This window comes from Mauremys mutica, chromosome 2 (assembly GCF_020497125.1).
Source record: "Mauremys mutica isolate MM-2020 ecotype Southern chromosome 2, ASM2049712v1, whole genome shotgun sequence".
Classification (NCBI taxonomy): Eukaryota; Metazoa; Chordata; order Testudines; family Geoemydidae; genus Mauremys; species Mauremys mutica.
Window position 1 is genome coordinate 222,346,012 of NC_059073.1, and position 27,236 is coordinate 222,373,247.

At 42.2% G+C, this 27,236-nt stretch overlaps 2 protein-coding genes across 7 annotated transcripts in view; both read left to right on the plus strand.

Moving 5' to 3' along the window:
- SLC4A7 (solute carrier family 4 member 7) overlaps nt 1–12,892 on the plus strand; it is a 181,872-nt gene extending 168,980 nt beyond the window's left edge. Inside the window, exons 25-26 of the mRNA XM_045004742.1 lie at nt 1,666–1,773; nt 8,285–12,892. Of these exons, the coding sequence (XP_044860677.1) occupies nt 1,666–1,773; nt 8,285–8,366 (190 nt within the window). The 3' untranslated portion in view covers nt 8,367–12,892. The remainder of the gene's footprint in view (nt 1–1,665; nt 1,774–8,284) is intronic.
- A 1,375-nt stretch (nt 12,893–14,267) lies between these two features.
- The window catches only part of NEK10 (NIMA related kinase 10), a 156,698-nt gene continuing 143,729 nt past the window's right edge, over nt 14,268–27,236 (plus strand). For 5 of the 6 annotated variants that reach the window (XM_045008102.1, XM_045008103.1, XM_045008104.1 and 2 more), the window contains exons 1-3: nt 14,268–14,379; nt 23,545–23,656; nt 24,030–24,090. In XM_045008102.1, coding sequence (XP_044864037.1) covers nt 23,583–23,656; nt 24,030–24,090 — 135 coding nt within the window. In that variant the 5' untranslated portion in view covers nt 14,268–14,379; nt 23,545–23,582. The remainder of the gene's footprint in view (nt 14,380–23,544; nt 23,657–24,029; nt 24,091–27,236) is intronic. The other variant, XM_045008107.1, reaches the window with a different exon arrangement.

The following is a 27,236-nucleotide window of genomic DNA, read 5'->3' on the forward strand; positions in this document are numbered from 1 at the left end:
AAAACTCAGCAAGGAAAAGGATCACACTAAACTAATAAGATCTGCATTTTAATTTAATTTTAAATAAAGCTTCTGAAACATTTTGAAAATCTTGTTTACTTTACATATAACAGTAGTTTGGTTATAATATTATAGACTTATAGAGAGACCTTCTAAAAAACGTTAAAATGTATTACTGGCACGCAAAGCCTTAAATTAGAGTGTATACATGAAGACTCGGCACACCACTGCTGAAAGGTTGCCAACCCCTGCTGTAAAGGGACTGCATTTGTGGGGGGATTGAATGGGGGGAAAGTGGCAAAAATGACTTGACTGACACACTGCGCGCTGTCTGTATAAATACTTGTCCGGGGGTAGGGTGGGGTGGGGTAGAGTGGGCAGTAAAAAGTAGATTTCTGCAACATCTAGCTTATCGGCAGTCTAGCAAGTATCACCTGATTTCAAATGCTGGATCAGCAGAAAAAGTTGACAGTTTAGGTCTTCATACTTCATGATATAGGTCCACTTCAACCTCAGTTCTTTTATCAAATTCAGAATAATAGTGCCTTTATGCTTTCTTCCCTGATTATTTCCTAGGGACAGGTCAGAACAATTCTGCTCTCTGAAAGATGTCAGCCTTATTTAAAAAAATTAAAAAGTACGACTTCTTCTTTTAATTCCTAAACAACCCACAATGGATTTTTGAAAGATTAAAGGAAAAGATATTTGAGAAAATGAAGTATCTAATTCATATTACAGTGGGAGGGGGTCACACACTTCAGAGCTACTGTAGGCCAAACTCATTGTATATAGCAGGGGTTCTTTGCATTCCTGCATTCCACCCCACAATCTCTTTGTGCCACACTGCCAACCCCCTCTGTTGCAAGGACTCCCTGCAACTCTTCCCAATCTCCCCCATGCCAGGGGTTCTGTGGGCTCTCCATAATCCCCTCTTCTCTTACCAGGGTCCCCGCCCCCCATCCCAGGGGCTCTGCACCCCTTTTCCTAATGCCAAGGGCCCTGTCTGCCTCTCCTTCCCCCATGCTAGGAGCTATGTGCTTCCCTACCCATATTATGGTCCCTCATTCTGCCCCAAGCCAGGGGCTATGTGCTCACCCTTGTGCCCCATATCCCCCCTCCTACCCCCCGCCCACACATTAGTCTGGGAGATAAGTCTGTCAGGATGTCATCATGTCATACTCCATTGGGAGGCTGGGCGAAGATGAAATATGGGATTGTTATGCTGGAAGGGCATTAACGATGGTGCAGTTTGATCTATAGATAATTGCAGAGGTGCATGAAGCTATGGGTGTGTTGATCAGATGCTGGGGCTCCATGTGTCCCATGTTTCCCCCTTTTGGTTTTCTGATTCTTCCCCCAAATCATTAGGGTTCTGGCCATTGATGCCTAGAACATTCCCTGAAATTTTGGAATTGATGGGATGCTGTGTTCAAAAGTTACTATGTTACATACAAAGAGTTCTAAGCTGCTACGACATGGGAAACCACCCAGGATTTGGTGTTCTAAATTTCTGTTTAACTTTGTTAGGATGATTTTTACTTAAAATGTCACTTGTGGCTATGTAAGTGATAATAGAAGGCACTACTGATGTGAACGGTATTGGTGACAAAATTAATGCTTTTGCAAGGTATTGAGTACTAACCAAAAAGTATATTTGTTCTTCAGCATTGATCCCTCAGTTGTAAACATATCAGATGAAATGGCCAAAACTGCACAATGGAAGGCTCTTGCCATGAGTACTGAGAATCCCAAAGTAACCAGAGCTAACCTGAGGTAGCTATAATTACCCACTTACACGTTTTCTAACTGCAGTTTTGTTTGTGTTTAGCAGCTGTTGGCTGTGAAAATAGTTTGTTTTAAAAATGAATTTTCTATACCTTGAAAATATATGGCAGAATTTATATTGACATCTTACTTTTAAGGGACACTTGAGATTCTGAAAACCTTTTTTTGGTGATCTTTACCAAGAGGTTATACAGTAACTAGTGTTATACCTGCTATGAACCCTTTTAATTAAAATGTAAGTAGTATTGTCTCATAATTAGAAGACGTTTCCAGTTTGCTTGACATATGTATGCTAATCTGAAAAGGACTTAGATTAATAAAAGTTTTATTAGCATGTGTTCATAAAGGATCTGAGTATCAGAAGGGCCTGGCAGCTGCAGGTGCTCAGTACATCTGAAAATGACCCTAAAGCTAGTGTCCAGTGCCTGGCATAAGTAAAAACAGCCTCTGCATGGTTCGTGCAGTCCCATCTTCATAGGTGTCCCTTTTCTCTGGCCCTATCTCCTGCACTCAGAAAGGATAGAATGAGGAATTGATGGGTGAGCTGTTGTATCATCTGTATACTCCCTATGGATTTACCCATTGTGGAGATGGAAGGAGGGTGGAGAGATCCTCAGGAGGATGAATCCACTGGCTTTCTGACTGCTTTGTGCTGCCTGGGACTTGGTCCTGTTTTTTGCTTTCTGATTTTTTAATTACTCCCTGTCTTCAATAACCAAAACTTGTGTCTAATTTTAAAGTTTCAGTGGAAAAAAAAGTTTGTTTATTTCAATGGAGATAAAACCATCAAAATGATATACGGGAATGTTAGGGCCCTATGTAGCCATGAATTTTCTGTGACTGGACTTGCACACTCCATGATGGCCAACAGCCTCTTTGTCATATGGAGTTTGTTTTCATCCCTAGGAGCAAGCACCTAATACAAACTACATTCTGAGTGATTCCTCCCAGTATCCTATTGCAGGTTCTTCCTTGGTTGGCTGAATCTCAGTCGGGCCAAAGGGAGATAAAAAGCCAGAGACTGCTTATAGGAAAAATGGGAGCTAACACAGCACACTCCATTTAGATTGCTAGTGGGAGGCATTTTTAAATTTTTATGTTGTTCTGCCTCTGCCCTTGTCAGGAACTCTGTAAGGGAGTTATCCCTCTCTAGGAAGAACTCTTCAAGTTTCATGCTCTGTAAAAGGATGACTCCTCTCGGGGGAGAGGAGATTACTTATACACAAACTCTCCTCCTCTTTTCCCCCTCCAGTCTTTTCTGCAGTTCCCAGACAAACAGCTAAAATATATTTTGTTATTGTTTACCACCACCATTATCATATCAGCTAGGACTCCATTGTGCTAGGCTCTATACAAACACAGAATAAAAAGATGCAATCTAAGTAGACAAGAGACAAAACACGGAGACTGACAGACTGATAGAAGAGGGGAGTATAAGGAAACAATTAGACCAATATTGGTCAGTGTGACAGGCAGTAGGCTCAGTATACCAGCAGCCTAACTACTGTCAAGTTTATTGTAGGCATTGCTTCAGAGAGTTTGAAGGAGAGTAATGAGGTAGCTTTGCAGGTGTTTTTAGAGAGTTCTTCCCAGATGTGAAGGGCCATCTGGGGGAAAAGAGTGCAGGTGCTTGTTTGAAAATTTAACAAGTGGGTGATAGAGGTTGTCTTTTGCTGATGTCTGCCTGTTAATACTGAATGAGATGACATGTTGACCATGAAAGGCTTTAAAACTGAAGACAAGTAGCTTATGTTTGATGGAGTAGAGAAGCAGGGGAGCCAATGGAGAGTTGCAAAGAGAGGGGTGATGTGGTCAAAGTTATGGGGTAACAGCATTTTAAATGGATATGAGTGGGTTAAGATTGCATTTTTCAAGGCAAGAGAAAATGATGATGTAGTAACTGAGATGATGAGAGTTTAGCTGTGTGCATGGATAGGAAATGCCACATTAGAGAAGTCATGCAAAAGAATCTGTAAGATTTAGATGTAGCCTAGATGTGAAGACCTAGATGGAGGTCAGTTGAAGATGACGCCCAAGTTACTGGCGTGAGTGACTGGTAGTATGATGATGATGTCCACAGTGATTGAGAAGGATATAATGGGAAGGATTTGGGGGAGAAGATTGAGCTCTGTTTTAGCCATGTTGAGTTTGAGCTGTCAGCTAGATGTCCATGAGAAGACATCATACAGGCTGCAATTTTAGATTGGGTAGAAGGAGACAGATTTGAGTCATCAGCCTACAGATGGTAGTTGAATATGTGTTTGTGGATGAGATTACCCAGAGATATGATGTAGAGGGAAAAGAAAAGGGACCAAGGACAGAGCCCTGTGAAACTCCCACAGGAAGTTAAATGGGGGATGAGGAAAATCCTCTGAAGGAGTGATTAGAGAGGTAGGAGGAGAACCAGGAGAGGACAGCCTCAGAAGCCAGGTGAGGACAAGATTTCAAGAAGAGCATGGGCTACTGTTAAAGGTGGCTGTGAGGTCAAGGAGGATGAAGATGGAGTACTGGTTCTGGCATTTGGCTAGAAGGAGGTCTTTAGAGACTTTGATCAGAATGGTTTCAGTGGAGCACAGGAGGTGGAAGCTGGATTGGGAGAGGGTCTATAATGGAATTGGAACAGTGGAACTCCAGACAGTAATTGCAAACAGAGTTTAGAGATGAAAGGGAGATGGGGAAGTGGTGGGAGAGGCAAGTTGGGGCCCAAGTGTGGGTTTTTAAAGATGGGAAGGACTGAAGCATGCTTGTATTGAGGGGAAAGAGCCAGAGGAGAGGGAGAGGTTAAGGAGAAGAGTAAGGGAGGAGATGAGTGAGCATGACTGATATCAGGAAAAGAATGAGGTCACTGGGCAAGGGGAGGGATTAGAGGAGGAGAGCAGATGATAAACTTCATGCTGTAGAGTATCTCTGGCAGAAATCCCATGAGGAGACTGACTTCTTCCACTACACATTCGTTCTCTCTTCCTTCAGTTATCTCATCTTTCTAACTAAACAACTCTAATTCTCCAATTTAATTCAGCCCCACAACAACAATTCTGTTTGCCTTTTCACCATCTTAGACTCACTCTTCAAACTCTCCTCTCCCCTCCTCCTTTTCTCTCTCCCCACAGAATCTTGCCAATTTCTTCCAAGAGAAAAATAATAAAATATGATATGGCCTTCCTCTCAGCTTGTCTGGCCTTCCCCTCCTACAACTCTGTCTTCCTTCTCCCCCGTCACAGATGCAAAATGTAAAGTTTTATACAGCCAAGCATTTGATTCATTTATTTACCCCTTTGTTGGTAGCACTGGATTGGTTGGTCTGCTGCAGAACCATCTTTCTTCCCCACCAGTCCATATAGATATTTTCAGATTAATTAGGCACTTACAGGATGTATTCTACAGTCTTTCATTCAGCTCTGTGGTGTGCTCTAGACCAGTTTGCTGCTCACCTAAGGGACTGATATTAGGAGGCTCACTCTTAGTTGAGTTAATGCCTATTCACCACATTTACACCAAAGCTCTTTGATTTGGATTTTTTCCAGTTACCTGTCTCTCAAATCTTTTGAGGTTCTGGTCTGTCTTTTTTCTTTTGGAGTCTAGAAAATTCTTCTTTTCTTTTCTGTACAGATGCTGTCCTCAGAGGAGTCTTACTCATGCTCACAATCCAGAACTACCAAAGCTTTCAAACTATACTATTCAAAGCTTTTTGGCCCTCTGGGGGTAGTGGCAGATGTGAGACACTCTCTTTATTGGTCATATATTGTTTCCCATCAATGCCTCAATAAACTTCCAGCCAGTTCTTTGACTATGGTCAGGCAAGAAGTTCTCAGAGAAGAGACAGCTCTACTTTCTGGATGAGTGATTTCTTCCTTTCATCTCTGACCCTCCAATCAGTTTCCATTTAAATTAGTTTGTTTCTGTTCTTTGATTCTCCAAGCTATATGGTTCCTTTATGCAATAATTATCAATTAGTTTTTATGATTTAATATCTTATTACATGCAAAACGTATAAAGAATTTTAAAAAGCTCTTTAAAATGTAGCACAACAAATCAAATATGAAGCTAAGATTAAAGACCAATTATGTGTATCATACATAACAATAAATGAGTCAGATATCAATCCAAATAAGGAAAGGCTCAAAGGAGCAGCCGTAATTAATTAGTTAATAGTAGAATAAGAAAAGAGGCTAGCCTAAAATTCAGCAAGTGCATTAAGCACTTGTAAAGCATTGCAACTTTGCACTGTGCTCATGCCAAATCTATTAAGTCCAATAGTGTAAATGAGGTGTTCCCTTCCAAAATCATCTCTGTGCATGCCTGGTTTCCTGATTCAGATGACTATCAAGCATACTTCTCATATTTTTAATCCAAAAATCTCTGCACCAGCCAGTCTCTGTCTGCAATAGAGGAGCAGAAGCATTAGGTGTCCTGAGAGTGCTCTGGCCACATTCTTACCCATAAAATTGAGAATGCCTTTGCTAATTATAGTTTACTCTCCTTGCTCTTCCTGAATTAATCTGAAATCAGCAGTTACTCCCTTTTCCTGCTGCATATAGGTATCTCTGAATACAACTCTTTCCAACCCAAGTTAAAATATTTCCAAGAAGTTTATTCTAATTGCTAAAAAGCCCAGTATCTATTACAATTAGGCTGCAATAGCATGCAACAACAATAGCACAGTAACATTTAAGAACTGTTTTAGTAAGCTTGGAAGGAGTGGTCAAAAGGCAGCACATCAGAGTTCAAGTCTTTGATCTTGCATACCCAAGGTCAACTGTTCCCCGCAAAAGGAATAAGAGATGGGGGAGGTTGAGAATATACCTTGTATTGCTCTTCAGTGATCCTCCCTTTCCAATTACCTGATATTTGGAGCAGTATAGGTGGTAATCATGCCCTCTTTCCCTGTTACATCAAATTCTAGATTTCTCCTTTCCATTTAAAAGGGATAATTTTCCCATTGGGTATTCTAAAGTTTAGAGTATATTTTTTAGTAATTAATGTTACAACTATCTGAGCCCATTGCATCCGCCCTCGACGCCACCGTTGGATGCTGTTTGGACTCAGCTGCTGGATCCCACATGCTCAAGGCTTGCTGGGTCTGATTAGAGATTAGGCATTGTTTGTCCCTTTGTCCGTGGGCACACTCTTGGGGTAGAGATCCTTTGTCCCCTTCTTAGAAATGGGACTTCACAGTCCAACTGCACAGGCACAGAAACTAGTGCCAGCCCTTCCAGGCTTACTCAGTGGGCTTGCATACTCTGAGTTCCACTGAAGCTGAGGACCATACAGTTTACTGTTTCCTTCCTCAGGCAGAACGTGACAGTGAAAGCAAGTAATTTTGCAAAGTAACTTACAAACCAGTCACATTTCACTCAGACCAAGCACAAGAGAGATACTGATTTAAGAAAAAATAAAAATACCTGCATTTAAATCCCTGCCTCAGTTTCCTTACCACTCTGAGAGCCCTTTAGGCTTTGGTCAGTGTCTCCCAGGGAACCCAAGATCGATCCTTCTCTTCCTGCACAGTTTGCCTTCTGGTTCTTGTTGCTTATAAAAAGGCCATTGAAAAGACCCTTCTTTTATAAAGTTCCAGTTCCCCCTGCTAAATGACTGCACTGAGCTGCTTGAAGTTTCTTGTCAGGTAATCTGTTGCTTAGTTAGGGCCCACCTGAGAAAGGACTAGAATCATAGAATATTAGGGTTGGAAGAGACCTCAGGAGGTCATCTAGTCCAATCCTCTGCTCAGAGTAGGACCAACACCAACTAAATCATCCAGTAGTCATCCAGACTACTTTGGGTGGCAGCCAGCTCATTGTTCATGGGGTCTTTTATTTGAATAAAAGACAGTTTAGGTGAACAACTCCTGATGGTTCTCCTTTAACCCTCCGCTAGGCACAAGCATTTCTCCAGACATCTTCTGGAATCCCAATCCAATATGAAGGTTAAAAGGCAAAGGTTTAGGCACAGTACAGTTTTACAGTCAAGATGGTGTTCACAAAACAAAATGGAGTTTGCAGATTGATATGGATAAATGCAGACATAATAATCCATAAAAAATGTCTGTGATATAAATTGAATTTATGACAAATGTTTCTCCCTCAACCCCCACACCTCCAAAAAACCAAAACACTTTTCCCATTTCTATACAATTAACAAAACTAAATTTCCCTGAAAATAATTAAATGATGTAAATACTATTGTTTGGTACACATTTTAGTGTAGATACATTTAAATGTCAAAATACATCATTTTCTGATAGGGCAAATCACAGTTCACAAGAATCTTACTATCAGGGTTGGAATGCAATAGCAAAATGGCATGCAAGATTTTACTTTTAGGTTTGTTTGCTGCCTTTTCAAACTAGTACTGTGTGTATGAGATTTTTATTATAAATGCATCCATCTATAAAAATCTCTCAAACTTTGGATGCGTGCATGCTAAAGTTTGGAAGTGCTTGGCTTAATCTTTTTGTCAGGTTTTTTTGGAGACTATAAACCTTTGTCTTTCCTTTCAACAGCCCTGAGAAACCAGAAAGTGTGAAAATAAGCATGGAAGATTCACCTATAATGAAGTATGTGGATGCTGAAACATCATTATAGAACGAAATCAAGGGGAATCGTGTGTGTGTGTGTTTGTATGTGTATATATCACTGTAGGATATCATACCATTGAATGGTGATTTCCATGTTTCTTTAAGAAGTATCACGTTTGACTCTGCAGTTATTAGCACTGTAGATACTATATGTGTATAATGAGATGTTCATAAAGTAAGATGAGTGGTGATCACTCCTCAAATATTTATTTTATTGGAAATTTTATTTTCATTTTTTTAAATAGGAAGACTGAAATGAATGCATATTCTTTTTGGTAATCAATATGTGCATAAATGTAAAATCAGCTTTTGCTGATAACTATTGGTCCACATTACTTAGTATGTTCTAATATGTCTCTGTTGTAACTTCTGCTACAGAATTTTGTTTTCAGTGCAGGCAATTACATTTGAGATTTTTTGCAGGGAAAGCACAGATTATATCAGTTTCCATAGAACAAATGTTAATGTGCCATTACGTAAACTGCATATTTGACTTTTCTCCACTATATGATGATGATCTTTCTGGATTCTGTGATTCATATTTCATGGCATTGATCTTTCAACCATAAACTGATACGTGATGTAGTCCCTAAAATATATATAATGCTGTTCCATCCCCTTTTAAAAAAAATCTGTTCTTCAAATCCTATTATATTACTCAATAGCAATACGGGTCCCTCTTTAAATGTAGTTTTAATCTCAAATCAGTATTTGATATTTCTGGAAGCTCAATGTTTAATGTAAAATGGCTCTCTAACAGAAATAATTTAGTATGTATTTAGTTTGGTTGATAACTATTTATTAGAGCACATTACATTATAGTTTTGAACTCTTAGAGATACGTTCTCTTCTCCCTGTGCATGCATAACTTCTGTTGACATTAATGGAAGATCCACGTTCTTAGAGAGGAAACTGGAGCCTTTCCAGCATCTCTTGTCCTCATCAGAATGTCTTTTTCTTGAATTAGGCTTTATTCTTTTTTTAATTTATAAAGTGTTTGACTAATTTATCATCAGTTGGTTATAATTCTGAGATAGCTTTATGATCAGTATTTTATGGATTACAAATTACCTTGGGTTTTGTGTTTACAGTTCTGATCCTTTCCATTGTAAAGGGCATATTTGGTAGCATATTAACCTTAATTTTTTAAAAAAAGTTTTATTTATTTTAATTGGTATGAATCTTAATACTGTGTAAAACAAATTTGAAAAAGTTAATATTTGTATACTAAGTTTATTGGGGCCCTTGGACATTTAGATAGTTCACTGAGAATGCAGTTGATGTGTTCCAAGTTATTGTACTGGTATCTCCAACCACAGCAATGTGTAGTGTGAGCATTTGTATTTGAGGAAATGTTATAGTTTTATGTAAAGATCAAAATCTTGATCACCTGTTTTCACTGTTGATGTTTTTTTGCCTTGTTCTTGGGTTTTTTTTGGTGTTCCTTTATTTTCTCAAATTATTTATCTAAATTTTGAGCTGCTGACAGCATTTGCTAGGCCCATAATAGTTTTAAGTACAAACTACATATATTAAAAAGAGAGGGCACTATTTTCAAAAGCACTCACCTTTGGCTTAACTCTGCTCCTATTGAAGTTAATGAGAGTTTTTTCCCTTTGATTTTATGCTTAAGCTCTCATTAACTTCAAAGGGAGCAGAATTAAACTCAGGCAATGTTTTCCAAAATACTACTCAGTGCGGTGCTGGCAATTCAGGGTGAGGATAATTTTACAGTAAAACTAAAAACAGTAATTGGGCATGGTGGAAATATTGCTACTGGCATTAAAGTTATACTAAAAAGTTAAATTTTACATAGATTACCATCCCCTTTAATTGTAATCATGGTATAGTAAAATAGTGCTGCTGAGGTTAGGCTGAATTCCAGGAAAAAAAAGGTTTTTTGACACAGACAACAATACAAAGCAGTATGAGTAATGCTATACAAACTGACATCGCAATAATGGCTAAAGTCTGAGCAAAATCAAATAAGGTCTGCACTATGAATTTGACTAATACTGAGTCAGGCACAGTATAGGTGTTTGTTCATTCCTGGGTGTTTGTATGGCCTGTTTCTGAGCCTGAACATATGCTCCTTCAAGGAACATGTTTTTTTCTCTGGTTGAAATAAGATATATACTAGAATTATGGCTCTCTCTCTCTTCTCCCCCCCACCCTTCTCCTCAAACCTCAGGAAGAATGAAGTCCATGTCTGCAAGTCAACTCTTGACTGTTAAGTATCTTGTTTCTGATATAGTCAAGAAGGAGAATAAAAACTCCTCTGCCAGTGTACATAGCATTATCCACAGTGCTTTTTTACTTACTGGTCTTCCTTTAGCATTTTATTCTTCCATGTCCACAGCTGCACAACAGTTTCCAAAGATCCAAACCGACATCACAGGTCTTGAGATTTTTAATCCTTTAATGCCAGAGTTCAGGGTTTCATGACACTGAATATTTTGCATCTGGTTTTCATTGCCAAAGTGTTAATAAGTTTTGGCCACTTTACAGGAAGTGGGTATTTTTCTATTTAAAGTAAAAAATTGAAATTCTCTTAGAATCACAGTATTCCTTTGATTCTGTTGAATAATGTAAATAATTAATCAGTGCCAGAAATACCATGACTTGCAAAGTTGTTTACATTTTGTTCCAATGTTCTTGGTTAATAATGTGTTATATTCTCACTTCTTTTTAACCACTGGACATCAGAATCAGACATGGTATTACATGCATAAAAACCCAGTGGTAACTTATGTTTAAGTAATTTACTGCTTATTTTTTACTTTGTATAAATGTTGTTTCCTTCTCTGCATTCAAAAAAAAATCATGTATACTGTTAAAGTAAAATAGTGAAGGACATAGTTTCCTGTACGCGTGTGTGTGTGCGCACATACATATGTTCCCTTAATAGGTGTAAATGAGCAGTGATAATTACTGTACACTGATTTACCTTGGGGTAAAACTTAAAATTAAGCCAATGTTTTCCATTCTAACAGTGGAATAAAATAAACAGCCCTGCACTTTTTAGATGCCTTGTTTGCCAGGGATGGAGCTTAATGCTACTGTGTATCTGGCTGCAGAGCCACCTCAGGAAATTCCTTTTGATCCTTTTTAATTTATTTATAAATATGTATGTTTACATAAATATAGGTCTTAATTTTGACCACTCAATTCAGATATCTCCTAAAAGGTCTCATTTACAAAGCAGTCATTTTAAAACATTAACTTCACAAAAACTCATTTTTAGTATTTTCCTATGTATTGCAAGAAACACATTCTAATTCTGTTTTAGATGTGTCCAAGTTAATTATACTTTCTTCTTTGTTTTAATGTATATGTTTTTTACGTAAAAAATGCAAAATGTTCCAGGTTGCCAAGTTTATCATCACAAAACTTGTAGGACAAAATTCAGAGCCACTAGTGTTTTGGGGTTTTTTTTTTTCAGCCAAACGTATTAACTATTTCTCTTATGTTTAACAAAACCTCTCCCAGTATCTTTCATTTCAAATGCATTTATCTGTGTAAACAGCAGTTTTCTAACATTTTCCCTTTGCAAAGGCAGATTCAAAGTGCTATCAAATATAACTGTAATAAATAGGTGCAATTTAACAGAGCCTGTAGCATAATAAAGGGTTATATATTGTATATAAATTCTGTAAATGAAACTTAATTGGTTCATATTGTTTTAAATTCACAAATATAGAATTTGTAGGGCATTAACACAACATATTGATTCTAATTTGCTTTTGTTTCATATTAGTAATTCAGTGTTTTAAATTACTCCTCTAGGTCACATCCACTATCTAGCATAGTACGAGCGTGTGAAGGGTGGCTTGTTTATATCAACATTAATTTATTTTATAGAAAATGAATTTAAGACTACAGGCACACAGTTTTGAGTCTATGAAAAAGTAGTGTTATAAATGCAAAACAAATTTGCCTAGTGATTTTAATTAAAAATGAATTTTATTTTGTAACTTTTTTAGTAAAATTGTCAGCTGTAGGAAAAACTTTTAGTTGGAATTGATATTAACCTAAAGACTTTTTCATATTGAATTTAGTACATATTGACGGTTATTTGGAGTTCTTGGAGTAATGTGTCAGACATCCAGGGTTTTTCTAAATAAAGACGACATGGCATTTATAACCATATTTTTCCCTTTTGGTGTTATGTGATTCACATTGTTTTTCTGTGTCTTCCAATGTTCAGCATATTTAACTGAACAAAATTTTTAATTTTAGTATTCATTATATTTGGTCACTTGTGATGTAATTACATTCAATACAGTTCCAGCTTTTTATGACTGCTTTTCTAAATAAAACAGTAATGCTTTTACTTTTATAATAAAACCCAAAGCAAGTTAAACATTATTCCAAATGGAGAAACAATGTTTTAAGTTTATATAAAGTACACAATTCTCTGACGTCTCTAATGTAAAAGATCCAGCCTTTGTAATTTGTTTGTGATTAGAAGAAAGTTATTTTTTGTAATGTTTCAAAAAGTTGGCAAAAGCAATAAAAATCTATTGAACTGAATTAAATGTTTTAATTTCTCCTTCCATGCAATATGTAAATGTCAAGTACAGGATTAATGGCACTGATTATAAAGCTATTCCAGTATCGTTCGTGCACGCTCTCTCTCTCTGATAAGGGACAGACAGCCTTGAAAAATAATGTGTTGCATCTGCTGACTTTTGCAGACTTTTCTGATTTATGGAGTGATATGTGTGCTCTATTTTTCTACACATGAAAGTTATTATAGAATAACTCCATGTGTAGAAAGGCACTAAGTATCTGAGCAAATGATCTATATCTGTTGTGCTGCAAATGTGCCAGAATTAGTCTGTATTGTATGACATTCTGACAGAATGATCCTGTAAGTGTTAAATTTATGACTTTCTGACCAGATTTAGAAATTGCCCAAATTATGAGTACTCAATCAAAACTGGATTAGGTGTGTTAAAATGAAATAACCAAAATTTCCAACCAAATAACCAAAAAGACGATGGCTTCCAGGAAAGGCAGGTTTCTTCTGATTTACTGTGTACAGTAAATTTCAATACAATTATTAAAAGCATGCCAGCAGGTACCTCCATCTTTCATTATAAATACTTATTTTAATTTTAGCCTCTTTATGAGTTGGAAAACTGGTGTGGATTGAAAACCTATGTAGATACTGAAGGGAAATTACATTTCGCCAAGTTTTTGTTGTTTTTTGGGGGGGGGAGGCTTGCACAATGTTTGAGTTGCAGGTCCTGTAACTGCTTGAACCTAACTATGGAAATTTTAAAGAGGTAACTCCTGGTGCGCCCGGAGTTACAGCCTGGCTGTATTTAAAGGCAATAAGTTGCAAATAAGCAAAGTTATTAGTGTGTTTTAGAGCGGACCCCTCTGGGGCGTAGTCCCGCTCTGAATGGGATTTTTGTGCCTTGGTTCAGTGGGGCCGGGGTCGGAGCGCTTCCAGAGGCGGGGACCCGCGCGTCGGGGCGAGCGAGCGGCTCTGCGGGAAAGGGGCCGCAGCGCTCGCTGCTCCCAGCACCCTGCCGCCCCCGGGGCGCTGAGGCGGCCGGAGCAGGCTGGGCTGCCTCACTCCTCTTTGCGAGCTCCCCCAGTGCCAGCGCCGCTTCGCTCCTGGGCCCCACCTGGGGGAAGCCGCGGCCCTGCACCCCCTCTGGTTGGGGGAGGCCTCGACCCCCCGCTCGGGGCCCCAAGCCCCAGTACAGTGACCCTATCCCACCGAGTTACTTTGACCGAGCTCGACCCCGGAGCGTTGCTGTGACCATGGCAACAGCGGCGGCGTTTAGCCGTCTCTATGGTGCCCGGCACCTTGTAGCAAGGAGGACAGCGATTGGACGGGGAACTCGGCGACTCCGAAGAAGGAGTGATCTGATTGGCTGCGAGGCTGTCAGTTGATTAAAAAAAAATAAACTCGGGGGCTGCGGCAAGAGGAGCGGGGCCCGGGGGGCGCCGGAGCGTAGAGAACAGGGGCTTCCCCGAGGACTAGCCCCTCCCGCCGCCGCGCAGTGAGTAGGAGGGAGCCCGCTGCCGCGTTGGGGAGGGTGAGGGGCGCCTGGGCCCGGCCACAGGCGCGTAACGGGACCCTCACCGCGGGGCGTGCGCCCCTCCCGCGAGAGAAGCCGGGAAATAACTCGCCAGCCGGACTGACCCGAGGTGCTGGTCTGCAGGAGGCCGGCGTGTCTTGGATCGCAGGGAAGGTGGCGGGTCCGAAAACAGGGAAGTCGCTGCCCCTGTTCCGTCTGTTTGCGAGTCCTGGGACGGGGATCGAGGCCCCCTCAAATTGGGCTGGGGGAAGAGCCATCAGACCCAGGCCACAACTGAACACCGGGGGCAACATATGAAACAACAGGGACGGCAGTGAGATCAAAGGCTAAAAATCAGGGATCCAGAGGGGTAGGGTGACCAGACAGTACATGTGAAAAATCGGGATAGGGGGTGGGGGATAATAGGAGCCTGTATAAGAAAAAGACCCCCAAATCGGGACTGTCCCTATAAAATCGGGACAGCTGGTCACTCTGTGGAGGGGACACCCACCAGAGAACCCCTGACAGCACCAGCTGCTTCTCCCAGGTCTCTGTGGCCACTGCCCAGAGGTCTGATTGGATAAGGGTGGGGGGCACCAGAGGGATTCCCTTCAGTTCTGAGCCCCACGTCATCAGAGATGTGTTAACAAGTTTGGAGGAATGAGAGGGATGTGGAGAGTTTAAGGTTAAATACACACAGTTTCTGCATAGCATTTCAAACTGGGTTTGAAAAAGCAGCAGGAAAAGAAAGCAATCTGATAACTTTTTGCAAGGAATCCCTTGAGAATATGTACAAACTCAGTCTGAACAGTCTAAAAAAATAAAGTTACATCAGCAAACTCAAGGCAAGATATCTCAGAGGTGAGTCAGACCAGCTAATAGAAGATAACACTGCTAAAATAGAGATTCCATAATACTTTTTCCTGCTAAATACAGTCTAGTTACATAGTTCTGCTCCCATCCAACCCCAAATCCCAGTTGTGGAAACTGAAAAGGGACCAAATCATTGATGCTTTAATCTATCATCATAATTTCCAAACCTCCCAGTCACCAACAGCATTCCCAAAAAGGTCGGTATAATGGTTAAAGCACAGAAAATGGATTTAAGAGAGTTGGAATGTTATCCCTGCTCTGTCACAGACAGGGGCGGCTCCAGGTACCAGCACACCAAGCATGTGCCTGGGGCGGCAAGCCACGGGGGACGCTCTGCCGGTCTCCACGAGGGTGGCAGGCAGGTTGCCTTTGGCGGCACGCCTGCGGAGGGTCTGCGGGTCCCGCGGCTTCGGCGGACCTCCTGCAGGCTGCCGCCGAATCCGCAGGACCGGGGACCTCCCGCAGGCAAGCTGCCGAAGGCAGCCGGCCTGCCGTGCTTGGGGCGGCAAAATACCTGGAGCCACCCCTGGTCACAGACTTGCTGTATAACTCTCTGCAACAACTTAAGCTCTTTGTATCTGTTGCCACATCTCTAAACAGTGATTTACCAGGATAGGCTCAGGCAGGATCTGGGTCTTGAGCTGGATAAATGTGCACATGAACCCACAGTGCTCCGATTGAATTGTTTGTATGGAGGGAGAATGTTGGATTCCACCATAGGAACTGGGGAGATTGCTTTGGAAGGACAGAGATCCAGCAGTGCCATGAGCATATTGATTTGTTATGGGAAATCTAGGCCTGTTTAGGCTTAGTCCTTTTCTGGACTTAAAATTAAAAAGGTCGTAGAACAGTTTTTGAGCGAAGGGCTGGGGGAAAGCCAACAGGTGCGGAGGAGCACGTGGTTTGGACAGAGGCATCTGTTAATGGAGATTCTCTACGTCCTAGTAAGGAGGAGAGGATGGAAGATGATAAAATACAGGATCTGATAACAAACAGTCAAATGAAAAAAGTCCCATTCAGTTACATCATATAATGGCAGACAGCTAAAAAGTGACAGGTTTTTAAAGTGCTTATATACAAATGCTAAAGTCTAAATAATAAGATGGGTGAACTAGAGTACCTCATATTAAATGACATTGATATAATAGACATCACAGAAACTCGGTGGAATGAGGATAATCAATGGGACACAGTAATACCAGGGTACAAGATATATCGGAAGGACAGAACAGGTTGTGCTGGTGGGGGAGTGGCACTATATGTGAAAGAAAGCATAGAATCAAATGAAGTAAAAATATTAAAAGAACCAAACTGTACCATAGAATCTCTATGGATAGTAATTCCATGCTCTAATCAAAAAATATAGCAGTAGAGATTTATTACGGACCACCTGACCAGGATGGTGATAGTGACTGTGAAATGCTCAGGGAGATGAGAGGTTATTAAAATAGAAAACTCCATAATAATGGGGGATTTCAACTATCCCCATATTGACTGGGTACATGTCACCTCAGGATGTGCTGCAGAGATAAAGTTTCTTGATACCTTAAATGACTGCTTCTTGGAGCAGCTGATCCTGAAACTCACCAGAGGAGAGGCAATTCTTGATTTAGTCCTAATTGGAGCACAAGATCTGGTCCAAGAGGTGAATATAGCTGGACCGGTTGGTAATAGTGACCATAATATAATTAAATTTAACATCCCTGTGGTGGGGAAAACACCACACAGCAGCCCAACATGGTAGTATTTAATTTCAGAAAGGGGACTACACAAAAATGAGGAAGTTAATTAAACAGAAATTAAAAGGTACAGTGCAAAAAGTGAAATCCCTGCAAGCTGCATGGAAACTTCTTAAAGACACCATAATAGCGGCTTAACTTAAATGCATACCCCAAATTAAACATAGTAAGAGAACCAAAAAGGTGCCATTGTGGGGAAACAACAAAGTAAAAAAAAGCAGTAAGAGGCAAAAAGGCAGCCTTTAAAAAGTGGAAGTTAAATCCTAGTGAGGAAAATAGAAAGGAACATAAATTCTGGCAAATGCAGTGTAAAAAGTGTAAACATTGGAAGGATAAAAAAGAATTTGAAGAACAGCTAGCCAAAGACTCAAGAAGTAATAGCAAACATTTTTTTTTAAGTACATCAGAAGCAGGAAGCCTGCTAAACAACCAGTGGGGCCACTGGACGATCGAGATGCTAAAGGAGCTCTCAAGGATGATAAGGCCATTGTGGAGAAATTAAATTAATTCTTTGCATCGGTCTTCATGGCGGAGAATGTGAGGTAGATTCCCAAACCTGAGCCATTCTTTTTAGCTGACAAATCTGAGGAACTGTCCCAGATTGAGGTGTCATTAGAGGAGGTTTTGGAACAAATTGATAAGCTAAACAGGAATAAATCACCAGGACCAAATAGTATTCACCCAAGAGTTCTGAAGGGACTAAAATGTGAACCCAACCACTCTTCATTCTAACTGGCAAAGGGGCAGTGAGCTCAGAGTGCAGAGCAGTATCTTTGATACTTCTCATGTCAGGGTTCATCCTTTTTTCTAACCTATCAGCATTATATTTGTATATAGCTAGTTTGTTACTTTTTAAAAAAAAGTATACTGATTGCTGTACATTTAAAATGCCAACCATACCATCACTTGGTCTTTTTGTTTGCATTTAATAACTAATTCAAAGTTAAGGTTCTTATGTTTACTAGCTTGTCACTGTGATAATTCATATTGTCAAAGCTCTGTGATGCCTGCCGTTTGTTAATATAAAAGGAAAATATGTACATGCATCAGGTTGTCAAGGAAGAAAAATAAATCCTTTCATGATAAATATTAGCTATACAAGGTGGCATAAAAAATAATCTGTCCTATATATTTTGAAGTAGTGACTTACTGACAGGCAGCCATAACCACAAAAGAAAAATAAAAGCAATACAATAACAAAGGCAAATAAATAAGCGACTCTCAGGACTTTCTCAAATCAGCTGTTCAGTTTTCTTCTAATTTCCACTCCTTCCTGTCCTTGGGCCCAATCCTATAAAGTGCCAACAACCTCCTGAGATGCGCTAACCACCCTCATCTAGTAGGAGTGGGCCTGGTTCAGATCTTTGTGAACTGGCAGAAAGCTGGACTTTTATTCAGAGCTGAACTGGGCATTCCCTTAATGAGATCTACCTTTTTTGTAGTCCCTGACTTTCTGACACTCTCAACTTAAAAATGTATATGTTGCAATGAACACATGTCTATACGTATGTTACTAAAAACATCTTGGATTCTTTTTCCAGAACCTCAACTACCTCCTCCTGTAATAGACCTATAACCTCTGCCTGAATTATTGAAGTCCTTATATCATGATTTAAAGACTTAAAGTTACAGAGAATCTGCCATTTACTCTAGTTTAAACCAGAAAGTGACCGGTGCCCCATGCTGCAGAGGAAAACAGCCTCTCCCCCAATCTGACCTGGGAGAAAATTCCTTTCCAACCCAAAATATGGTGATCAGTTAGACCCTGAGCATGTTGCAAAACCCACCAGACAGCAGGGGCAGCTCCAGGCCCCAGCACGCCAAGCGCGTGCTTGGGGCACTATGCCACGGGGGGCGCTCTGCTGGTCGCCGGGAGGGCGGCAGGCAGGCAGCCTTTGGCGGCATGCCTGCGGAGGGTCCACTGGTCCCGTGGCTCCGGTGGAGCCGCGGGACCAGCAGACCCTCCGCTGGCATGCCTGCGGGAGGTCCACCGGAGCCGCGAGACCAGTGACCGGCAGAGCGCCCCCCACTGCATGCCGCTGTGCTTGGGGCGGCGAAATGTCTAGAGCCGCCCCTGCAGACAGACATCTGGGAAATAATTCTCTCTAGTCACTCAGAGCCCTCCCTATCTAGTGCCCCATCTCCATCCATTGGGGATATTGCTACTAGTAGTCAAAGATGGGCCATATGCCATTATAGGCAATCTCATCATACCAGCCTCTCCATGAACTTACAAGGCTCAGTCTTGAAGCCAGTTATTTTTTTTTGCCCCCACTGGTCCCCTTGGCAGACTTCTTTCAGGACTTCACTCCTCTGATGGTAAGAAACATTCACTTAATTTCAAGCCTAAACTTGTTGATGGCCAGTTTATATCCATTTATTCTTGTGGTAACATTGGTGCATAGCTTAAATAATTATTTTCCCTCCCTGGTATTTATACTTTTGATGTATGTCTAGAGTGCAGTCATATCTTCTCTCAGCCTTCATTTGGTTAGGCTAAATGTGCCAACCACCTTGTGACTCCTCTTATAAGGTAGTTTTACCAGGGCCGCCCAGAGGAGGGGGGGGCAAGTGGGCATTTGCCCTGCAGGGGCCCCGCGAGCCCTGGCCCGGCGGCGGTCCGGGTCTTTGGCGGCATTTCAGCGGCGGGGGGCCCATCAGTGCTGCCAAAGACACGGAGCAACTGAAGGGCCCCCTGCTGCCGAAATGCTGCCGAAGACCCGGACCGCCGCTGGATGAGTACAAGCACCGCAGCTCCCCCGCTTTGCCCCAGGCCCCCTGAATCCTCTGGGCGGCCCTGAGGTTTACCATTCCTCTGATCATCCTAGTAGCCATTCTCTGCATCTGTTCCAGTTTGAATTCATCTTTCTTAAACATGGGAGACCAGAACTGCACACACTATTCCAGATGAGGTTTCACCAGTGGCTTGTATAATGGCAATGACATTTCCCTATCTCTACTGGAAATACCTCACCTGATGCATCCTAGGATTGCATTAGCCTTTTTCACGGCTGCATCTCATTGGTGGCTCATAGTCATCCTGTGATCAGCCAATACACCCAGGTCCTTTGTTTCTTCTATCACTTCCAACTGATAAGTCCCCAGCTTATAGCAAAAATTCTTGTTGTTAGTCCCTAAGTGCATCACTTTGTACTATTAAATTTCATCCCATTTCTATTACTCCAATTTTCAAGGTCCTCCAGATCTTTTTGTATGATATTCCACATCTCCTCCATATTGGCAATATCTCTCAACTTTGTGTCATCTTCAAATTTTATTAGCACATTTGCACTTTTTGTGCCAATTGTGATGGGTTGGATCACAGAAACCCCCTGGGAGCTGCCACCTGATGTGCCAAGACTACTACTACCCCTGCCTTCCCTGCCAGCTCAGGACTCCAGCACCCTGTCTTGCTGAGCCAGACACACTTGTCTGCTCCAACAAAGACCCAGGGTCTGAATTACTTGCCCCAAAGCTGCAGGTTTACCTGAAAGCAGCTAACAGAAGTGTTCCTGTTTTAACACTCAGATGCCCAACTCCCAATGGGGTCTAAACACAATAAATCCGTTTTACCCTGTATAAAGCTTATACAGGGTAAACTCATAAATTGTTCACCCTCTATAACACCGATAGAGAGATATGCACAGTTGTTTGCTCCCCCAGGTATTAATACATACTCTGAGTTAATTAATAAGTAAAAAGTGATTTTATTAAATACAGAAAGTAGGATTTAAGTGGTTCCAAGTAATAACAGACAGAAGAAAGTAAGTCATCAAGCAAAATAAAATAAAATGCGCAAATCTATGTCTAATCAAACTGAATACAGATAAGATCCTCATCAGTTCCAGAATGCTCCCTTTTACAGACTGATCTCCTTTTAGCCTGGGTCCAGCATTCACTCACACCTCTTGCAGTCATTGCTCTTTATTCCAGTTTCTTCCAAGTATCCTGGGGGGTGGAGATGCTTTCTCTTTAGCTAGCTGAAGACAAAATGGAGGGGTCTCCCAGGGGTTTAAATAGGCTTTCTCTTGTGGGTGGAGACCCCCACCCTTATGCAAAATCCAACTCCAAGATGTAGTTTAGGAGTCCACTAGTAACCTCCCGCCAACCTGACAGTTCATAAATTTCAGAATGACCTGTAGTAGTCTCCCCTTTAACCAGTTCCTTATCCACCTTTAAATTCTCATATTAATCTGCATCTTCTCCAATTTAACTGATGCTCTTCCACATGGGAAATTATTAAGTGCCATAGTGAAATCCAAGTAGATTAGATCTACTGCATTTCTTTTGTATAAAAAATCAGTTCTTCTCAAAGAAAGAGATCAGGTTTGTCTGGCATGATCTACCTTTTTAAAAGCCATGTTGTATTTTATCCCAATTACTGTTTAGCTCTGTGTCCTTAGCAACTTTCTCTTTCAAAATTTATTCAAAGACCTTGCATACAATTGAGGCCAAACTAATTTGCCTGTAGTTTCTTGGATCACGTTTTTTCCATTTCTCAAAAATTGGTACTAATTAGCAATTCTCCAGTCATAGGGTACGACCCCTGAGTTTACAGATTCATTAAAAATCCTTGCTATAGGGCTTGCAATTTCATGTGCCAGTTCCTTTAATATTCTTGGATGGGGATTATCCAACCCCCTCCCCACCCCGTTTGGTCTATTAAACTGTTTGCGTTTGACTTCCATCTCAGATGTGGTTATTTCTACTTCTGTATTCTCATGTCCATTAGCCACCCTGCCACTACCTCTAAGCTCCTCATTACCCTTATCAAAAACTGAGGCAAAGTATTTGTTTAGGTGTTGGGCCATGCCTAGATTATCTTTAATCTTCACCACATTCTCAGTGTTTAGCAGTCCCACTTCTTCTTTCCTTGTTTTTTTTTAAACTTTATTTATTTATATAGTTATATAATCTTTTACTGTTGTTTTTAATTTCCTTTGCAAGATCCACCTCTGTTTGGCTTTTGGCAGTTCTCACTTTTCCTCTGCACTTTCTGATCTCCAAGAGAGAGCTTTCCTTGCTGCTTCTTCCAATCTTCAATTTCTTGTAGGCTTTCTGCTTTCTCTTAATAACCTGTTTGAAATGTTTGTTTGTCCACTTTGGTGTGCAACCCTTCTCTGAGAATTTCCCCCCATTGTTTGGGATCCAGGCTTTATACAGATTCTACAACTTTGCCTTAAAGTAGTTCTAAGCCTCCTCCACAATCAGACACTTGAGTTCTTCAGTCCAATCCACTACCTTAGCTAATTCCCTTAATTTTTTAAAGATTGTGCTTTTGAAATCAAGGACCCTTGTTGCAGACCTGTTTTTGTTTCCTTGCATTAAGTTTAAACTGAATTAATTCATGATTACTCCAAGATAACGTACATGCGCAGCTTCTGCATCGAGTCATTTTCATTGTTTTTTCCATTCTTGGGCCACTGCCACTGCTGTCTCTGTAGCTGTCATAGCCTCCCTCTCATTTGTAAGGTTTTCCTATCAACCATGAAGGCTAAAATTGAGGGTGAAATCCTGGCCCCAATAGGAGTTTTGCCATTGACTTTAGTTGGGCCAGGATTTCACCCCTAGATTTTTTTTTTTAATGAGAGTTTAGAATCTGTAGAAACTGATGGCACTAGATTTGGAAAGTTTCCTACTCTCATGGGCAAGTTGATATTTTTTTCTAGTCTTGACTATATCATTATGGCATAGCACAGTGGTTTCCAAACTTTTAGTAAGGCCAATGACCAACTGCATTTTGTGTTTTTTTGTGACCCATCATTATATATACACTCCTCCTGCCCCAGCACCGCAACCCTAGTCCCGGCCCACTGGTAGGGGGGTGGCCCAGTGGAAAGGGGGTTGGAGAATGAGCTCATCCTGCAACAGTGAGTGCTGTCCTGTGGGGTTGGTCTCGACTCCCTTTTCCTGGAGTTGCGACCTGGCACATGGGGTCACAGCGCCACTCAGGTTTGGCCCAACCACTCCATCATCATGCTGAGGAGCAGCTGGTCTAACCCACAGTGGTGCTGCAACCCTTAGTGCCCAGTCGTAATACCTGGAGTTGGAGAGCCAGTCCCAATCCTGCAGGACAGGCGCCACCACTGCAGGGTGAACTTGGTTTCCAGCTGCCTTCATTCACCTCCCTCAGCATCACTTAGTACAACAGGGTCCTGATCTCAGTGGGGGCCATCTGGCACTACCATAATGTAAATAGCTAAATCCACAGCGAGAAATAATAATATGCTGGAGGAGGGAACAAGCTAGTAAAAATGGATGGTGGTAGCAAGTTACTTGGGATCCCTCTTTGTCCTCTCTATCCTCTTCCCAAAAAACAGGTGTTTAGGACCCAGGACTTACTTATCTTGTCTTTTATGTCCTGTATTTTAAGGGATGTCCTCTGTTTAATACCTAGTGTCTCAGGTTGGGCATACAGTACATCTATTCTTTTTCACATCTTGAGTCCTAAAGTTTCTTAAGTTGGTTCTACTGTGTGCTATTACTTGCTGCCATTATAGCACAATCGTATTCTGTCGTCCACTTTATTTTTAAGGGAATGAGATGTTAATTCTGCAGTGTTGATGTTTTACAATGCCTGATCAAGACAAAAAGGTGAAGAGCACAGAAAAGGGAACAGACAAAAAACCTCAAGGGATCACTGCAAGGTATAGTATCTGATAATGGTTTAGTTTGTTTGAACCTCAACAGTGACTTTCTGGAATTTGTACCATCTGCCAAAGTTAAATGCTTTAACGTGAAATGCTCTATACACCTGGCAACTGTTACTCTGGTCACAGTTTATTTAGACCGTTGGTGATTTCAGGCATTCTGGAGAAACAAATCAATGGTTATGAAACTTCTGTATGCAAAAATAAAACAATAGTCTACTAAGGCAATGCCAGAGAATTGCCTTTTCTCTCACCAATGTCGATCACACAAATTGACCTTATTTATATTGAGCAGACTACTTGTTGACATGGTTATAAATAACTTTGTCTAATGAGTTATTAATAGATACATTATTATGTTTTATCCTAGGGATTACTCTGATCTTAAAAGACTTCGGTCTCTTTTAAATGTCCAGTCAAGCAAACAGCAGGTATTTTTTAGTAGTCATTATTCAACATGCTGAACAGTTGTATGATCCATGCAAAATAATGATTGTGGTAGTCAGTGTGAATTTTGTGCATTGTCAGAAATAGTCAAAGAAGTTTTTAGTGAGCAGTTTACTTCACTAGAAACTTTTATTTTTTTTGGCAATAGCAGAGTTTCTTTCTAGGGAAAATCCCATTTACACAGTGTAAAGGAATGAAATCAATCAGCTTTTTATGCTGATATGTCATATTCATTTTTAAAATAACAGCAAAATTATCTTCATTTGTTTTGCTGTGTCAACATATCTAGCAGAGTTTACGCTGTCACATTTATCGCTAAACAACTTAACAACTTTGCCTTTTTCCACACCCTTTGATAATGGCATGAGGAAGTAGTCCCCATTTTCAGAAAGACGCAGGTTAATTATAACATGATGAAAGGAAGTGAAGGATGCAAAACCACAGGTAAACAATTCCACAATGATTAAATAGTCTTTAGAGAAAGACAACTTGAGGTTACAACTATGTCAAGAAAATTGATTACACTGGTAGTTATCTGCTTATAAGGTCTTCTTCGAGTGATTGCTCATGTGTATTCCACAATAGGTGTGCGTGCTCGCCACGTGCACCAGTGTCGGACGTTTTTCCCCTAGCAGTACCCGTAGCAGTGCCCCTAGCAACCATGGTGCAGTATAAGGGGCGCTGTGTGCTTCCCCAACCCTCAGTTCCTTCTTTCCAGCAGTGAAGGTGCTTTGGAACTGCTCTGCTCTAGCTTTGCTGTAGCTCGTCCCCATAACTGCTTGTTCGTTCAGTGTGTGGTACCTGTAGTTAGTTAAAGGGATTAACAAATTTATTTTAGCATAAGCTTTTGTAAGGCTAAAGCCTACTTCATCAGATGCGTGCAGTGGAAAATACAGTAAGAAGATATATATATTGAATATGAAAAGATGGGTGTTGCCATACCAACCTAATGAGACTAATCAAATAAGATGGCTATTAGCAAGAGAAAAAAACGTTTGTAGTGATAATCAGGATGGCCCATTTCAAACAGTTGACAAGGAGGTTCAAGTTGCAGCAGACTCCCGCCCAGGGCACCCATTCAAAATACAAGACCGCTTATAAAAAGTCGTGCCTGGGTCCTCCAAGGGCAAGCAGGCGGGGAAAAGGCAATTTTGACGGGATGCCCAGGGGCGCCCTGCCAGTCCTCCTCAGGGATCCACCCTCAATAAAGCTTCCCTTCTCCAATTGGTTGTGTGCTTTCCTCCCGGAGTGGTCGCAGCTGAATTTGGACTGATGGGTCCTCAACACCATCTCCCGGGGCTACAACCTCCAGTTTACTTCCACCCCACCCAACCACCCTCTGCCCCATCCCTCCTGGGGGACCCCTCACATGAGGCTCTGCTCAAGCAGGAGGTGGAGCGGCTCCTGGGCCTAGGAGCAGTGGAAGCAGTGCCAGGGGAGTTCAAAGGCAAGGGGTACTACTCTCGCTATTTCCTTATCCCGAAGGCCAAATTGGGGCTCAGGCCCATCTTGGACCTTCAGTGAACCAGTACGTGGTGAAGCTCAAGTCCCGCATGGTCTCCCTGGCCTCCATCATCCCCTCCCTGGATCCCGGGGACTGGTACACCACCCTTGATCTACAGGAGGTGTACTTCCACATTCATATATTCGAGGGTCACAGACGCTTCCTCTGTTTCATGGTGGGGCAGGAACACTAGCAATTTACGGTCCTCCTGTTTGGCCTGTCCACTGCCCCCAGGGTATTCACAAAATGTATGTCAGTGGTAGCGGCCTACCTCAGGCACCGTGGGGTCCAGATCTGGACAACTGGTTGGTCAAGGGCAGCTCCCGGTCGTAGGTGCGGGATCATGTGACACTCCTTCTGTCCACGTGCTCCACTTTGGGCCTGTTGGTAAACAACACCAAGTCCACGTTATACTCTGTTCGTTGTACCGGGACTATCGGGGCAGTTCTGGACGCCTCATTGGCCAGAGCCTCCCTCCCCCCGGACAGGTTCAAGACCCTGAAGGGGCTCATCGATACAGTCACAAGGTTTCCAGTGACAACAGCCAGAGCATGCCTCCAGCTCTTGGATCACATGTCGGCGTGCACGTATGTGGTCCATCACGCCAGACTCAGGATGAGGCCCCTCCAGCTCTGGTTGGCCTCTGAGTTCTCCCAGGCCAGGGACAGGATGGACAAAGTCCTCACAGTGCCCGAGCCAGTGATCACCTCCCTCCAGTGGTGGTCCTCCCCGAGAAACATGCTCCAAGGGATCCCGTTCAGGGGCAGGACCCCGACGCTGGAACTGGTGTCCGACGCGCTGGACCTGGGATGGGGGGCCCATGTGGGGAAGGTTCAGACCCAAGGTCTGTGGTCGGCTCAGTATTTGACCCTCCACATAAACATTAAGGAGCTCAGTGCGGCACGACTGGCGTGCATGCCTTCTGCTCACAACTGGATGGCCAGGTGGTCAGGGTTCTTACGGACAACACGACCTCGATATTTTACATCAACAGGTAAGGCGGAGCCCAGTCCTCTGCCCTCTGCCACGAAGCTGTCAGGCTATGGGACTTTCGTATAGCCAACGACATCTGCCATCTACTGGGGGCCCGGACCGTGCGGGCGGATTGCTTGAGAAGGGACTTCTCCTCTCGGCACGAGTGGTCTCTCCACCCAGAGGTGGTGCACAGACTTTTCCAAGTGTGGTGAACTCCCCAGGTGGACCTGTTTGCGACTCAGAAGAACTGTCACTGTCCCTTGTTCTGCTCCGGGGGAAGGGCTGGGATGGGGCGCTATCTCGAATGCCTTCCTCCTGTCCTGGTCAGGCCAGTTTCTCTGTGCATTTCCGCCATTCTCGCTGATTGGAAAAGTCCTGGAAAAGATAGACAGACAAGGCCCGGGTCCTTCAGATTGCCCTGGCATGGCCCAGGCAGCATTGGTATGGGACCCTCATGGGCCTGGTGGTCGCCCTGCTGTGGCTGTTGCCGTCCTGCCCAGATCTACTTTCCCAGGACCAGGGCCTCCTCGTCCACCCCAATCTAGCGGCACTCCACTTCACAGTGTGGCTGCTCAATGGTTAGGCTGGGAGGAGAGGACGTGCTCAGAAGAGGTTCAGCACGTCCTCTTGGAAAGCAGGTGATGCTCTATG